This window comes from Anopheles moucheti, chromosome 2, assembly GCF_943734755.1.
Source record: "Anopheles moucheti chromosome 2, idAnoMoucSN_F20_07, whole genome shotgun sequence".
In the NCBI taxonomy this organism is placed as follows: Eukaryota; Metazoa; Arthropoda; class Insecta; order Diptera; family Culicidae; genus Anopheles; species Anopheles moucheti.
The window spans coordinates 20,587,030-20,603,577 of record NC_069140.1 but is presented as its reverse complement, the minus strand read 5'-3'; the positions used below and the strand labels follow the sequence as shown (position 1 = coordinate 20,603,577).

Sequence of the window (16,548 nt, the reverse complement as noted above, 5' to 3'; positions counted from 1 at the left end):
CGCTCGACGTTTGTCGTCCTGTGTGCTGTTTTTACTTTTGTTTTTACTTAGCGTCCTCACGTCCTACCTTAAATTTACACTAGTTCTGCACCTTTATATCGAGAGCTTAGTTTATCCGGCGCACACACTTCAACTGTGCCACACAGCTGGTAAATTCCCGTTCCAGCACCTGGCTAGGTACCTCTTGTGGGAAAGTTATTGCAATCCCTTGCCTTATGGCTCGGTGACAGCGATATATTTCAAATTCGTGCGGAGAATACAAGTGCACGGATTGTTCTCAGCGCTGGTAGTTTTTTATTGCAGTTGGCAAAGATTCTAGTGAAAGCAGGTAATAAAGCGCTAATAGCAGAGAGGAAAATTATTCTTTCTTTTATGCTTTATGTAGTGCTTGGTTGACTGTTTTAAATTAGACATTGAGCGTATTTAGAGTAGAGCTCTAGTATCTACTGATTTAATAATATATACAACTTATTATTTCTATTTTTAGGATCAACTATTTCGTGATGTTGAATGTGTCAGTAAAATGGTTGATAGATACAATGGAATAGTGCTAAACCTTTCCACTCCGGAGGTAAGTTACAATTTCTTCAATATTCGGCTGTAGTTGGATTTCCTGCGAGATTATTTCAAACCCTGGCAAGTTACGCAATCGGTTGAGATTACTGTGTAATAATCGAATACCGTACCGGCGGGGGCATCTTGAGTACGTCGATGGTAGAAAATAATAATACTAATATCATCTTTTAGCATGGTAATCAGCTCTTCAATTCCAGTTCCATTTTCGGATTAATATATCCCGAAAGATACATTTCCATAATAAATGGGCAAGAAAATCCTTTGTTCCATAAATTATTGACAACACTCGTGAAACCGAAACCAATTTCCAAGTTCCGATAGCAGACAGGGCTGCTGCGCCTACTGTCGGTGTATACGGCTGCTCAGTATGCACGGCTCAGTTCACGTGCCGAGAAGTTTGGGTCGCAGGAACGGATTGATTTTTGAAATCTGCCGCTGCTGTATCGTTCTGCGGGGAGAAAGTGTCGTAGACTGTACAACAAGGTCCCAGCCGGTCGCTGGGATGGGAGCAAACTCAGTTAATTCGTCCCCTATATCCCAGGGCGTATCCAGCACGGGTGGGAGTTGGCGGGTGTGTGTTCATTTCACAACAGTCTGCCAAAATCGCAGCAGAGAGCCAAAATATCCCCGGCTGGAGTATTAATTTACCCGTCGTCATAAATATTCATGCAAAATGATAAGTATACCAGAAAGTTGTTGTCCGCCAATGGAGAATCCGCGATAAAGCGGGGGGCGTATGTTTGAAAACAGTTGAACACTTCATTCGTCAAGTGGTTTAATTTCGTTCGTCTTTGGGAAATCTTTGAAGATTGAGGAAAGAACTTCCTGCCGGATGAGCGATGATGGCCCACGGCAATAACCGTTTGCGATTTACATCAAATTATACAGCGCTAATTTTTAACCTATTCCGGTGAACCGATGAGAACCGATTCTTTAAAGATGCAAAGAATCTAATTTTAAATTTAATTTGAAAACAAAAGTAAAGTTAGCCGAATTTCATTGTCTGCTGTTTCAGGTTCATTTTCTGCGAAGTCATTTGTATGAAGTTGAAACAATCATACAGGCGGGGCTGGGACGCTTCACGTGGCAATCGTTTAATATTGGCGCGTACGCGGAAAAATGTCAAACGGTAAAGTGTACAGCGCTACTATACAGCATCGCGTAATTGCACTATCCCTAACCTGTTTAATTATACTTTTTCGTGCGATGGACATTTCACCTCCACCGTAGTTAATGAAAAGCTTATCGTCGCTCGTATCGCAAATTGGATACATCAGCAATGACATAAAGGTACGTATTGAGCGGCTGGAGTCATTTGCGATGTTCGAGCTGGATAGTGATAAAACAAAGGAGTCTCGTGTGCCGGCGGCGGAAGTGGTGCTGAAAGCACCGACCCAACAAAAGGAACACCATCATTCGCATCACCATGCGTCCCACCGGCAGCAACACCATCAGCAGCAGGAAGCGCGCCATGACAGTGTCACACCGACAGATGGTTCGGCGATGGCGGCTGCGTCCATTATGGCTGCCCGGTCCGCGGACGATGCTAGCGAGCAGGAGAAGCGACAAAAACGGCCGAAGAAAGTGTCCATCAAGGAGACGGATGACAGCGTTAAACCGTGCCGGGATTACTTCGACGCACTGGAGAAAGATCGCAATGCGAAAACGATCAAGTTGCTGCAGCTATACGATTCAATAGGGCCCATCCTGATTAAATTGGAAAGCTTAGTGCTCGGTACGTTTACTGGCGAGTGTGCCGAAATGAAATACTACTACAACCACTGGGAGAAACAAGTGTTCGGCTGTTTCACAAGGTACCTTTGATACACGATGGCGACTGGCGGCAAATGAACGTTTCTCCTCTCGTTTTGTCCCCTTTGTTCGCGTGTGCATTTTCCTCCACACAGATTTGCAGCAAAAAACTTGGAAAAGTTCATGAACCATCTGCTAAACAATCAACCGTTGTTCGAAGTGGATGCAATTCTGACGGTGCCGGAAATTCTGATGAGACCATCGTCGACGGACGCTTATAGCATCATGATCAGTTCCGTGAAGGATTTTTTGCTAAGGTGGAGATATTTATCCTTTTTTTACAATTTAATTTAATCAATTCTTGGTCCACTGCTATCTACCCGATTTCATTGTAGGTTGAAGAATTTTAAACGATGGACTGCCGAAACTTGTCTCCCGTGTCCCGTGACAAAGTGCGAGGAGAAGGAGTTTTACTTTACTTTCTTCGAAGACGTTGTGCAGGTAATTGCAGTGTAGCAAGTGCGGTCCTGAAAAATGGTTCATAGTATTCCGTTTCTTACAATCACTTGCTATGTTTTCCTTGTGCAACAGATCCCGAGAGTGTGTGAATTGGTCATCAATTTGCAGCAAAGTGTCCAGAATCTGGTTACTGAAGTTTTGACATACTTGAAAAGGTAGCTTACTCTTGAAATTTGATAGCGTTTCGTTGCTTCACTTATTTTCACATAAATGATTGCATTTACCATAGCTGGCAAAAGTACCGTAACCTTTGGATGTACGAAAAGATGAGCGTTTGTGAAAAGTTTCTCAATCAAAATGTTTCGCTAGCTCAGCTGGATGAGAAATTCATTTACTACACCCAGATCGTCAACGAACTCGAGCGGCATAAACCATTCCACGATATTAAAAGCATTCGCGTTAACCTGAAACCATTGATAAGAGGAATAGTCGATCATGCTGTCGAGTGGCGCAACACACTAGGCAATATTCTGGCAGAAAGAACACGCCAGCAAATGATAGAACTGCACGAGCATATGGTGGTAAGGGTAGTTAAATGTGCAATTGAAACATTGTCTTCATACATGCCTTTTTTCATATTTATTGATAGAAATTGAGAGTCGATTTGGATAAAAATGTGAAAGAACTGTCACACTTTAAGACGGTCATGCAAACTATACAAACCATTCAGTCAAGTACGTTAACGGTTGAGCTGAAAATACACGAAATACAGGAGATTTACAACATTCTGGAAGAACATCGCATCAAGGTGGGATTGATTGAGGTTCATAAGAAAACAGTGTACGATTATTAAGTGGATGTATTTTGCAGTTTCCCTTGGGTGATATGATTATGGCCTATCATCTGGAAAAACGATGGAAGAAGATCTACCACTCCGCATTGTTGCGTTCGGGTAAATTGCAACCTACGAAGGCTAAATTTGCAGAAATTACACAAAAAGAAATACAAACGTTTAGCGAAGAGGTACCAACGCGCAGGAAAAGTGGGTTGTTGTGCATGGATTATAATGTCTTTCTCATTCTTAGCTGGCAAAGTTTACAACAAGATTCAGAACCGAAGGACCAGGCACTGTTGGGTTGGACTTGGATAGAGGTGTTGAGTTGATGGAAGCATATGGCAAAGAAATCGACCTGATGGATCGTCAGCGCATCGAGCTAGGTTAACTAAATTTAATTTTATTATAGCCAACCATTTTATTATCCCTAAGTTCACCCTAATTTAATTATTTTATCGAGTTTTAAAATAATTACTTCTCTTCCTGTTGCAGAAAATGCTGAAAAATTGTTTGACATTCCTCTAACGGATTATAATGATTTTTTGCAATGCAAGCTGGAATACGAGGAAACACAAGTGGTAAGTGAATTATTAACACAATAATTTAGAATTATTTGTGACTTCATGGTAAAAGAGCATTTCTTTTTGCACTATATCTTTCTAGGTCTACAAGCTATACGTCCAGCAGAAGGTCGCTCGAGAAAAGTGGTCCCATACGCTGTGGGCAAATCTGAACCCCCAAGCACTGTTAGAGGGCATCGACAATTTCATGAAGGAGTTTCGAATGTTGCCAAAAAAGGTTGTTGCCTCAGTCAAAAATGACTCACAAAGCCAAAGGGACCATGCTCACCATTCCGAGTAATGTTTGTACGATATTTTCTTCCATTCCCATTCGCAGATTCGACAAGCGCCCGTTGGCCAAGCGCTGGACACGAAAATGAAGCAATTCAAATCCTCCATCCCGTTGATGCTGAGCCTGAAGGACGAAGCGCTGCGGGAGCGTCACTGGATGAAGCTAATGGAAAAAACTGGTCAGCATTTCGACATGTCACCGGATCGGTTCACGCTTGAGAACATGTTTGCGATGGAGTTGCACAAGTATCAGGTGGGTTTGTCATTAATGTTTGAATCCTCTAACACGGATTTCGGGGGTTTTTGATGACTTGACGGTGCCTGATTAATGGAGACAGGACCACGCGGATCAGTGGGAAAACATAAATAATTAACAGGCTGTCACCGCGCTAATTGTTATTCCCGGCACAAAGAACCCTGTACCAGATACCATTTCACCAGATAGCATCTGACTCTCGATTATCGACCTTTTCTTGGCTTTGTTTCATTTGCGGAATGTTCGCGGTAAAAGGAAATTGCGGAAGAAATAATCAACAACGCCATCAAAGAGCTGGCAATCGAACGCAGCGTACAGGAAATCGCTCATATCTGGCAGCGGATGTGCTTCAACATGATACGGTACGAGAAAGGCGGCCGTGTCAGAGGGTACGTTAGTAATTGATTAAGCATGCCTGAGTGAGTGATGTGCCTTTTCACACATGTGTGACAATTTTTCAGACACATTCTTGGTGCAACTGACGAAATTATGCAAGTGCTTGAAGAAAATTCCATGAACCTGCAATCCATGGCAGCATCTCAGTAAGTTTTTTTTAAAGTGCATTATAAAGGAAGGATATTCTTCCAGTTTAATGTTGATTCGCTAAATCGATATTATTCGCCGCAGATTTATCGGTCCATTCATGCCCACGGTTCAGCGGTGGGAAAAACATTTAACGCTCATATCGGAAATCATCGATGAATGGGTCAGCGTACAGCGGAAGTGGCTATATTTGGAAGGTATATTTATTGACGGTGATATCAGCAGCCAACTGCCGGAAGAGGCGAAAAATTTCAACACCATCGATGAGGAATTTCGTGAGGTGACTAAAGCATTACTAATATTTACCCACCAATCCATGTTTCCCGTGAGCGATTGGGCAACTAAACATTGAATTAACGATAATTGTTTTGGGAATTGTCACAGATAATGAAAAACAGCAATGACAATCCACTGGTCGTTGATGTTTGCCTTGTTCCGGGAAGGTTGAACGATTTCATGCGACTTGGATTCGCGCTGGACGGTTGTCAGAAGTCTCTAAACGATTACCTGGAACAGAAACGCCGTGCATTTCCAAGGTAAGTCCAACCACGGTAACCGCGCGCCCGCCACACTAAATGTTTGATCATTTTCTCACCTCATCTCGATAACGTACGTTCGCTTCCGGTGTTACAGATTCTACTTTATATCAACGGACGAGCTGCTATCAATACTGGGCGACAGTGAGCCAACGTGCGTACAGGAGCACATCATAAAGGTAAAGTTTATTTCCCTTCCAACCAAACTCGGTGGTAAATGACTGTTTACTGTTTCCGGAAGCACCTGCTGTGTTGGAGCAGCTAGCAGCAGCAGCAGCAGCAACAGCACCGGAATAAGGTCATCGGTGTTGTAGCACGGGCTCCCCGAAAAATTTTACTGCCACTTTGCAAGCTGTTACCGCCCAGTTCCAATTACTCGCCATTGACGCACAAATTTTCTCGCTTGCAGATGTTCGATAACATAAAATCTTTACGATTTGCTAAAGATCGATTTGACACGCCGACTGTAACGGCCATGATTTCCAGCGAGGGCGAGGTGATGGAGTTCGAGAACCCGGGTATGTATATCACCGTTATCACCGCTTCCTGGCCGCCGTGTTGCGTTCCGGCTGAACCTCCCCTTGAGCGTGAGCAAATTGAGCGAACCAACCATGCATGGGTCCCGTAGGTTGCGTGACGACACGATCGTGATGCGTTGGGGTGGAAAATATTTCACAATTTTTCATTTTATTACCTCACGTTCCGTGTCATGCTGGAAGTTTATTTTATGGCACCGAATGTATCAATCGCCCGCCCATCTTCTAAAACTGCCCTTTGTGAGGTGGCTCTTTCGTTTGCGAACCGGATGCAGTTTGGGCGTAGATAGAGACTTTTGCGGCTTTTGGGGAGAAAAAGAGAGAGAGAAACATAACCACACGGATCGAAGAAAATGTTACAAAGTTGTCCCTTTATTGATTTCCATTTGTTTCCACGTTTCAACAGTGCCGGTAAGGGACCGGGTGGAGAACTGGATGAACGAGGTGTTGAAGGAAATGCGTCGAACCAATCGATTTATATCGAAGAAAGCAATCTACCATTACGGCAAGGATCGCGAACTCGCACGGTTAGTGGAAATGGTTTTCGGCTAGCGCAAAGATGTGTGATATTCCACGCACGTTTCTCGCTCGCTCTCTCTATTTTTTTTCCCGGGTTGGTTCAAATTTCATCTACATCTAGGCCCGACTGGATTATGCTCTACCAAGGCATGGTGTGTCTCGCTGCGAATCAGGTCTGGTGGACGGCCGAGGTTGAGGAGGTGTTTGCCAAGGTACGCCACGGTAACAAGCGTGCGATGAAGGAATATCTCCAGGAACAGAACCGCCAACTCGATGAGCTGGTACTGAAAGGTATGCTGTGATTTGTGCTCGTTCGAGCATAAAGCTTGGCCAATAAGTTATCGCCCGAGCAGGTTTGGTGGATGTTCGCAGGTCGCTAATAGATACGTCTTCTCTCAATTAGTGCGCGCCAATCTGACACCCAATGATCGACTTAAGTTTAAAACCATTGCCACCATCGACGTCCATGCGCGGGACATTATTGAAGGCTTTGTCCGGGACAGCATTCTGGACGCTCACGAGTTTGGATGGGAAAGCCAGCTGCGGTAAGATGGTTTGGCGATTTCTACTTCGATTTTCCATCATTATCCTTTCAAATTTGTTTTTCTCGACAGGTTTTATTGGATACGAGAAATGGATAATTTGTGTGTACTTCAATGCACAGGTAAGACTTAGTTTTCGAATACTTTTTGCAAATGTAGCTGCGTTGCTATAAATTGAAGGTATTACACGATTTTTTGCTATTTTTCTTTCAATGTTTCAAGCGTTAATATATTCAGTAGCGTTTTAAACTTGTATTGGAAAAAAAGATTTTTTAAAGTAAAAATTAGTCATCAATGCCTTTGTCTGATAGAATAATCAAAGAAAGAGTTCAAGTTACGAAAACCTATCTGAACTCAATATACTACTGTAAAATCTGATGCTTCGTGTTATGAGCTCCTCTTACTAGAATGGTATGTCTGTCGAATTTCTGATCACAGTTTCCCAGGTTAAGGCATTTTTAGAAACATTCTTCCTTGCCCACATTCCCATTTATCCAGTGCAATCATTCTCAGGGTTCTTGCCGAACGATTTCGGTTTTTCGGAAGCTACTTCAAATCCTGTACTAATTACATTTCGTTTCTGATTGCTCTTCACCGGTACGATCGTCTCGTGCTGCCCAACCCATGGCTCGATGGATGACTGGATGGATGAAACATTCGTCTTGTTTTGTGCTCCGGCGATAACCGTCACCGTGGCCTCAAATCACCGATCCGGCATAAATTGGATGGTCCGGCTTCGAACATCGCTGCCATATGGTGCATGGGAAAATCTCGCTTGGAAAATGTATCCTTCACCGATGCCGATGCCGGTGACAACCTCAATGACGATGGGTGATGACGACGTCGACGACGACGATGATTTGATAGGAAAATTCGATTACGGTTACGAGTATATGGGATTAAATGGACGGCTCGTTATTACGCCATTGACTGATAGGATATATTTAACAATCACACAAGCTTTGACGATGAATTTGGGCGGTGCACCAGCTGGTAAGTGATAATCGATACGTCCCGATCCGCATGGGCAACACGAACCAAAGATAAGACATTTGCTGCCCGATTCGACGTGCCGTCCCGGGCGTTCCGGGGGATGGCGTTCCGGTGACAACATTCATTTAGATTTTGCATCCATTATACGTGTTGCCGCAACCCCGTTAAACCCACAAACCTCCCTCCCGCATCCCGTGCTGCAATTCCAAGCACTCGCACAATTTTGGGCCCAAAATTGTAGCAAAACAGACACGGTTGCTAATCTGCGCCGGGCAATGGAAAGCCTTCCGTACCGGGCGCGCTGTGCTTTTCCCGAAGACCCGGCATTTCGAATCAGTCCAAGCACATTTGTCTCTTATCGGGAAACGGACGTTTGTTCACATGTTTATCTAGCATTCCTTTGTAACTAACCCAACGTTTCGTACGCTTCCGCAACGCCGCACGTGAACTGGCAAACTGCGCGTAGGTCCTGCCGGTACGGGTAAGACCGAAACTACCAAGGATTTAGCCAAAGCTCTGGCACTGCTTTGTGTTGTAACGAATTGTGGCGAAGGCATGGACTTCCGGGCCGTTGGTACGGTTCTGTCAGGTACGTAGAATAGCACCGGGCTAACGCCTCAATCTTATTTTAGTTATTCAACGGGCGACAGTATCGCTTCAGTGTGGCTGCACATAGCACCGAAGGGTGCCATCTAACTCATGGGATGTTTTATGGGTTAAAAAAGTGCTCACAAACGATGTAATCGTAAAACTAATTGTTGTACATGATGTATGTGTTCCGAGCATCGGAAATGTTTGGAAAAATTTGATCCACATTTCTCCGCCGCTAGGAACAAAAGCAAGCCGTTACTTGATGCTACTGGCCATTGGGATAACGCCAAAAAGCCTGCGTACAACTTTACCTCATTAAAATAATCAAATTGAATCGGGAAATTTATTTCTCAATTTTACGGTTTAACAGTAATCCGCAAACTAAATATCTGCTGATCTGATAACGTGTGCCGCATTCAGCGTTGGCAACCTGTAATTTCGACCGGTCCGTGTTTCCGGTCGATGCCGGTACTCGCCAAGTGGCCCATCACCGATGCACCTCCAATGCCTGTTCCGTTTTCACCAGTTATCAAGCACAAGCACTTTAATCCATCTGCACCACACAGAGACCATAATGGTGGGGAGGAGTGTGAAGGTACCTGGTGTTTGCCATTCATCCTGATGATGGTGGCTGATTGTGTGGCCACACCAACAGCTGGAAAATGGACGGGGGGGGTGAGAGAACCAGCACAATGTTTTAAAACCTTTGCATAACTTCAACCGCAGCCACAGTTCGCAGCCCAGGACCCGTGTGTGTGCTTGTGTACGAGGCTTTACACCTTTTTCGGAAACCTCGGGCACAACCCGGGAAAACCTGTTTGCATACCGCGTGCGTAGCACTGTGTCGGGTGTTTTGGGGGGATGCCTTTTGCGTACTTAAGCTAGGCATCGCCACCCAAAAAGACGCATCCGAAACACATAACACCGATCGGTAATCGGCTTTGCGTTTTATAAAACACAAATTGCACTACAAATAAAGCGCGTGTGTGTGTGTGTGTGCGTGCATCGAAATGGTGATTCAATTTCGCGCATAACCGCAATTCGTGGGGTGAAAACTGGAGTCGGAATTCTATTTTGGACCTGGGCGTGTGGGGGTGAAAGGGGGTGGATTTTTCCATGCACGTTAAACAAACGCGTGCGGTTTGCTCACAAGCGTTCGCTGTCTCTGGACAGTGTTTAGCAGCCGAGCGGACCGAATGTATGCACAATTTGGAAATTCTATTTGTTTAAATTAAGTCGGAAAACTAAAGCTTCCGGTCTTCTTATACGTTCGGAATTTAGCGATGGTCCAGCATGTGCCCAGGTTGTATAAAAATGATATTCCTTTTTTTCAGAACTCTTCTGTTGAACGAAAAAATGGAAAACGTTTGAGTCTGATTTACTATTTAGCAACTGATCTGATGTATAAGTATGTCTTTTTTAAATGTTAGGTCTTACTCAGTGCGGAGCTTGGGGATGCTTCGACGAGTTCAATCGCATTGATATTTCCGTATTGAGCGTGATTTCAACGCAACTGCAAACTATTCGCACGGCTCTCGTTTCACGTGTGAAAACATTTATGGTAAGTCGTCAGCGATTTTCTTAAACATTTCTCACAGAAATTTGTAACAAATTTCTTTAATATTTCAGTTCGAAGGCAATGAAATCAATCTGGATCCCAAGGTCGGCATCTTCATTACAATGAATCCAGGCTATGCAGGACGAACGGAACTGCCGGAGTCGGTGAAAGCCCTCTTCCGGCCGGTCACCTGCATCATGCCGGATCTGGAGCTGATCTGCATGATATCGCTCTTTTCCGACGGTTTCATAACGGCCAAGGTGTTGGCCAAAAAGATGACCGTCCTGTACAAGATGGCCCGTGAACAGCTGTCCAAGCAGTACCATTACGATTGGGGTCTACGGTCGCTGAATGCGGTGTTGCGGATGGCCGGTGTGAACAAACGCAAATCGCCCGAAATTTCGGAAGCTGCAACATTGATGAGAACGCTCTTCGACATGAACTTTCCCAAGTTTGTGTTTGACGATGTGCCATTGTTTATGGGTCTTATAAAGGTAGCGTGATTATGGCACTGGTTTGGCAAATATCTAACGCTGCATTAATATTGGTATCAATTTTACGGTTTCGTAGGATTTGTTCCCAGGAGTTGATTATCCTCGTGTAGGTTACCCGGACTTCAATGAAGCTGTGCGGGAAGTGCTTGTAGCGGATGGGTTCGTCATAATACAGAAACAGGTTGTTATAAGTTTTACTTTTTGCACTTCCACTCCGGTGTGGTAGTCATATTGATCAATGCATTTCGTTCTTTTTTTTTTTCAGATGGACAAGGTACAGCAGCTGTACGAAACGATGATGACCCGACATTCAACGATGGTGGTCGGTCCAACGGGTGGAGGAAAAACCGTTGTGATCAACACTTTGATAAAGGCACAAACCAATATGGGCCTACCTACGAAATGCACCGTCCTAAACCCAAAAGTGAGATACATTCAAACATCATGGTTTTATCATGGTCGTACTAGATACAGACCCACCCTGTTTCACGAATGTCGAAATTTTGCATCATTTTTCAAAACCAAAAAGTTTTTTGGTTCGATCGTTGGCGTTGGTAAAATATTTACATCAAAAGAATATCAAAAGTAACCATCGAGTTTTTGACCGTTATTATGGTGTTTTAACCTTTGAAAGGGATCCATCTCACACTGCTGCAACTATACTTTCAAAGAACTTGAGCTTGCCAATATCGACTAATGGTGAATCTTACCGAGGCGTCCATGAGCGCACGAAACGTTTGCATCAACCGGCCAGGGCAAAAATGCATTCGATCCGTGGTCTAGTCGCCCCACCGCCGTTCTGAATACTCACGATGCACGATGCAAATAATCGTTATCTTGCTTGCAAATGGTACGCAAAGATAAGCTCTTTGTGCGATTGGATCCATTTCGATGCACTTCCATAGTCAATCCAATTTTGCAACCCGGGGTGATAGAAGGCTCCCAGTTCTAGCCAAACACACGTATAAATTAACGTACGTCCCACTAGCATACGGTGGGGTTGCATGCATCGAAACCCGTACGGGGTAGAAACATTCAGCCGAGAATCTGAGATGATGACGGTTTGCTCATTCCGAAAAATCGATGCTTTGCTCTCGAGCAGTCACTCGATGCCGAGTGCAAACCATCGCGAATGATATAGGCAATAGTACTACAGTAACGTCCCAATTTTTTTTGCTCTAAACCCCAGTTAGTGGATTGGATGAGATGGATTCAAATTCTTTTTTTTTAATAATAGTTTCTTCAACTGCTCTGCATACTGACTGAATATGATACCTTTTATGGCCGAGCTGATCCGCAGAAAATTTCCATCATCAGAAACCGAACCCCACTTTTCGCTTAGCTCTCATCATTTTCAATATCTTTTTTTGTAACCCCCTTTTGCTGCTTTTTGCCATTTGTAGGCTTGCTCGGTGATAGAGTTGTATGGATTTCTCGATCCCAATACCCGCGACTGGGTCGATGGATTGTTCTCCAACATATTCCGCGAGATGAATAAACCCACTGACCGCGATGTAAGTATCGGGCCCGTACTACATTGATTCATTCCCTTTTACAATTTTATCCATTGGGTAACGTTCTTTCAATGGGCGCTGCTGGTAATGAGAGCTGTACTCCTTTATCGTTCCAGGAACGGCGATACGTTTGCTTCGACGGGGACGTCGATGCACTGTGGATAGAAAACATGAACTCCGTCATGGATGACAACAAACTGCTGACGCTGGCAAACGGGGAGCGCATTCGGCTAAACAGTTACTGTGCGCTGCTGTTTGAAGTTGGCGATCTGGCATACGCTTCACCCGCGACAGTATCACGCGCCGGTATGGTTTACCTCGATCCCAAAAACCTCGGCTACGTGTGCTACTGGGACCGGTGGCTAAAAATGCGCTACCTCGAGGAGCAGGAAATGTTGCAGAAAACGTTCACCGCCTTCATACCGCTTGCGATCGATTACATACTGGAGGGTGTCGATGGTAATAATCAGGAAGACCCGTTGGAGCTGGTCATACACCAGACGAACCTGAACATGGTGGTGCAGTTGTGCCAATTCTACGATGCACTCCTGCCCATGAAAACCTCCGCCTGCATGTACGAGGAAGATGTGGTCGAATGTGGTTTCGTGCAGTGTGTCTATCTGTCGCTCGGTGCCTCGTTGCTCGAGGAGTCCCGCACGCGGTTCGATAGTTTTGTGAAACGAAACCTAGAAATGATTGCGGCGGAAGATACGCGTGACAGTCCGGCGACAACTGGCCAGTTGCCTACATCGAAACCAACACTGTTCGATTATTTCTTTGATATTGAACGGAAGCAGTGGATTGCATGGGAGTGGGTCATTCCCAGCTACGAGCATGATGCGACGTTGAATTTCAGTGACATTTTAGTGCCTACGATGGACACGATGAAGATAGAGAAAATCCTCGATCTGATGAACAAGGTGAAGTGGGAAGTCAAGGTACGGAACAGATAGATATATCTTCTACTCTTGTGTCCCTCATTTACAATAGGTTCGCCGCCCGGTCGTTTTGGTGGGAGATCCTGGAACATCGAAAACGGCCGTAATTTCCCACTTCCTACGACATTTAAATCGGGACTCATTCGTCGTGCTGAACATCAACTTTTCATCTCGAACGTCTTCAATGGACGTGCAAAAGACGATTGAAGCGGCGGTGGAAAAACGAACGAAAGATATTTTTGGGCCACCGGTTGGAAAGAAGCTGATCACATTCATCGACGATATGAATATGCCTCAGGTGGACAACTACGGCACACAACAACCGATCGCTCTGCTCAAGCTGTTATTCGAAAAGGAGGGAATGTTCGATCGTACCAAGGATTTGAGCTGGAAGAAATTCAAAGATATGTGTAAGTACAGATGTTACGAAGATTTTGGAAGTGCAGAAGTGTCAAGAATTATACGATCTAATCCTTACAGCATTCATCGCCGCCATGGGCCGTGCTGGGGGAGGTCGCAATGAGGTGGACTCTCGGTTCATTTCCATGTTTTCGGTGATCAACATCATCTTCCCCAACGACGAAACACTGCACCACATTTACATGTCCATCCTGACGGGCCACCTGCAACCGTTCGCGCCTGAGCTAGGCACCAACGCGAACAAGCTGATCGAGATGACGCTGGCACTGTTTAAAACGCTCGTTACAAAGCTACCTCCAACGCCATCGAAATTCCACTACATATTCAACATGAAAGATTTATCTCGCATATTTGCCGGCCTGCTGCAAATCCATCCCAGCTTCGTCAAGGAAACGCGCCACCTCGTCCGCGTGTGGCGGAACGAATTTTCGCGCGTAATTTGTGATCGCTTGATAAACGAGCAGGATCAACAGTTTATGGAGCAGCAGATGAGCGAACAAATAATGGAACATTTTCCGATCCCGCGCAGCTTCCGGCATACGGTGCAGGTGGAACCGGCCCCGCAGGGACGGTTGGAGTCGACGATTAAAAACGCGCTGGTCGAACTGTCGACGGCACAGTACGCGTTGCGCGATCCGCTGCTGTTTGGCGATTACCGCAACGCTGTCAATCCGGCGGAGGAACGATACTACGAGGATTTGCTCGATTACGAAGCCATCTACTTCCTGTTTCAGGAGATATTGATGGAGTACAATGAGCAGCGCGGCAAAATGAATCTGGTGCTGTTCGAGGATTGCCTCGAGCACTTGACGCGCGTCCATCGCACGCTGCGGATGCATCGGTAAGCAAATCGGGATATAAAGTAGCAATGGGTACGGGTGAAATTAGCAAGCAGTGCAGGGGTAAACAATGCGAACGCGTTCCTATATTCAACAGCGGTCACGTCATGCTCGTTGGCATCGGTGGATCGGGCAAGCAGAGCATCACGCGGCTGGCAGCATTTGCGGCCGGTTGTGAGATTTTCGAAATAGTGCTAAGCCGCGGATACAACGAGTCGTCGTTTCGTGAGGATTTAAAAACCCTCTTCCTGCAGGTTGGAGCGAAAAACACCAAGACGTGCTTCATCTTTAAAGCCGCCCAAGTAAGTTTCGGGCTGGCGAGTGACGCTGCGAGCGCTTTACGAATTTCAATGTTTTGCTTTTCGTTCGTGTTTTTCTTGCTTTAATTCATTTTCTCCCCTCACCCCCTTTCTCCAACCCCCACACCACCCCACCCCACCCGGTCCGGAACATAGATTGCGGAAGAAGGATTTCTGGAGTTCATAAATAATATTTTAACCACTGGAATGGTGCCAGCAATGTTTACCGACGACGAAAAGGATCAGATAATTGGTCAGTGCCGCGGTGCAGCGCAGGAAAATGGCTACGCGCCGAGCAAGTAGGTTGATGGTATTTATTACGTTTGCCCGAACTTTTCACAGCTGCTGGCACGTGGTTTTATTGGCTTCGTGCTACAAAAGCAGCCTGTAGCTACCGGGTGAGGGTTGTTGTGTTTGCGCTGATTTCCTGATGCTTTTCCGGCACGCCATTTTAAATCCATTTATCGCGCATCTTTCATTCTGTGTTCCGTGCTTCCGAACGGGTTGTTTTTTTAAATTTCTGTTCCCCACTTCCGGCAGGGATGGTGTTTGGTCGTTTTTCCTCGATCGTGCCATACGCAATCTGCACGTGGTGCTCTGTATGTCGCCCGAGGGTGACGCACTACGTAACCGGTGCCGTAACTTCCCCGGACTGGTGGGCAGCACCACGATTGATTGGGTGTTTCCATGGCCGCAGCAGGCATTGTTTGCCGTGGCGAAGGTGTTCCTCGCCGACCATCCCAAGGTAAGGCCAACTTATTCATAACTAATCAAATATTCCGAGAACTATGATAATTCACTCTTCGGGTTCATTTCTACGTGCGGCAGATTCCAGAAAGCTATCGAGAACCAATCATTGGGCACATCGTGCACGTGCACCAATCGCTGAAGGGCTATAATGTGCAGTATCTGATGAAGTTACGAAGAAAAAACTTTGTTACACCGAAGCACTATCTTGATTTCATCAATACGTACTTGAAACTGATCGGTAAGTTGACCACCGTTCCCGATACATGTGCATGTCTCTGATTCGGTAGAAGAATGGTCTAAGACACCTGACAATTGACAGCACGCAACTGGGGGGAGGGAAATTGTTGGCAAAGTTGTAGTGCGCCTTCGGACGACCTCAAAGCATTCTTCGTTTCGGTTATCTGCAATGTGGCGAAATGAGTGAATTTGATGAAAATACCCATATCAATTTGTTTCTATGGTAAACTGACACGAGGGCTGTCAGCACCACCCATACCGTTACCCATAACGCTTGTCTATCAAATGTCTCATCGCTCAGTCAACCGTCTACTATTTTGTTTCGTCGTGTTCGTTACTTGGGCGATATACTCGGAAAAAAAATATTCTAGATTTAGCCCGATACTCATTCCACCGCATCGCAGTGCGCGTGTTCTGCTTGGTCCATAATTAATTAGCACCGTATTATCCGGAATAATCGATCATTGCCTTGTTTTGGGCATCAGGAGCACTCTGGCAGAAAGCCTGTTC

General features: G+C 45.3%; 1 protein-coding gene across 1 annotated transcript in view; it reads left to right on the top strand.

The window, feature by feature from the left end:
* Positions 1-16,548, top strand: part of LOC128299687 (dynein axonemal heavy chain 10) — a 36,623-nt gene that overhangs the window by 10,519 nt on the left and 9,556 nt on the right. Inside the window, exons 19-55 of the mRNA XM_053035720.1 lie at positions 488-571; positions 1,592-1,705; positions 1,807-2,390; positions 2,484-2,645; positions 2,724-2,829; positions 2,920-3,002; positions 3,077-3,368; positions 3,437-3,595; positions 3,658-3,810; positions 3,873-4,005; positions 4,115-4,200; positions 4,286-4,420; positions 4,520-4,726; positions 4,985-5,118; positions 5,191-5,271; positions 5,357-5,552; positions 5,657-5,808; positions 5,906-5,987; positions 6,218-6,326; positions 6,751-6,871; positions 6,985-7,154; positions 7,267-7,408; positions 7,478-7,527; positions 8,273-8,398; positions 8,865-8,987; positions 10,420-10,550; positions 10,619-11,041; positions 11,118-11,222; positions 11,307-11,465; positions 12,445-12,555; positions 12,672-13,475; positions 13,546-13,903; positions 13,974-14,754; positions 14,850-15,054; positions 15,208-15,350; positions 15,592-15,796; positions 15,880-16,039. Coding sequence (XP_052891680.1) covers positions 488-571; positions 1,592-1,705; positions 1,807-2,390; positions 2,484-2,645; positions 2,724-2,829; positions 2,920-3,002; positions 3,077-3,368; positions 3,437-3,595; positions 3,658-3,810; positions 3,873-4,005; positions 4,115-4,200; positions 4,286-4,420; positions 4,520-4,726; positions 4,985-5,118; positions 5,191-5,271; positions 5,357-5,552; positions 5,657-5,808; positions 5,906-5,987; positions 6,218-6,326; positions 6,751-6,871; positions 6,985-7,154; positions 7,267-7,408; positions 7,478-7,527; positions 8,273-8,398; positions 8,865-8,987; positions 10,420-10,550; positions 10,619-11,041; positions 11,118-11,222; positions 11,307-11,465; positions 12,445-12,555; positions 12,672-13,475; positions 13,546-13,903; positions 13,974-14,754; positions 14,850-15,054; positions 15,208-15,350; positions 15,592-15,796; positions 15,880-16,039 — 7,369 coding nt within the window. The remainder of the gene's footprint in view (positions 1-487; positions 572-1,591; positions 1,706-1,806; positions 2,391-2,483; positions 2,646-2,723; positions 2,830-2,919; positions 3,003-3,076; positions 3,369-3,436; positions 3,596-3,657; positions 3,811-3,872; positions 4,006-4,114; positions 4,201-4,285; positions 4,421-4,519; positions 4,727-4,984; positions 5,119-5,190; positions 5,272-5,356; positions 5,553-5,656; positions 5,809-5,905; positions 5,988-6,217; positions 6,327-6,750; positions 6,872-6,984; positions 7,155-7,266; positions 7,409-7,477; positions 7,528-8,272; positions 8,399-8,864; positions 8,988-10,419; positions 10,551-10,618; positions 11,042-11,117; positions 11,223-11,306; positions 11,466-12,444; positions 12,556-12,671; positions 13,476-13,545; positions 13,904-13,973; positions 14,755-14,849; positions 15,055-15,207; positions 15,351-15,591; positions 15,797-15,879; positions 16,040-16,548) is intronic.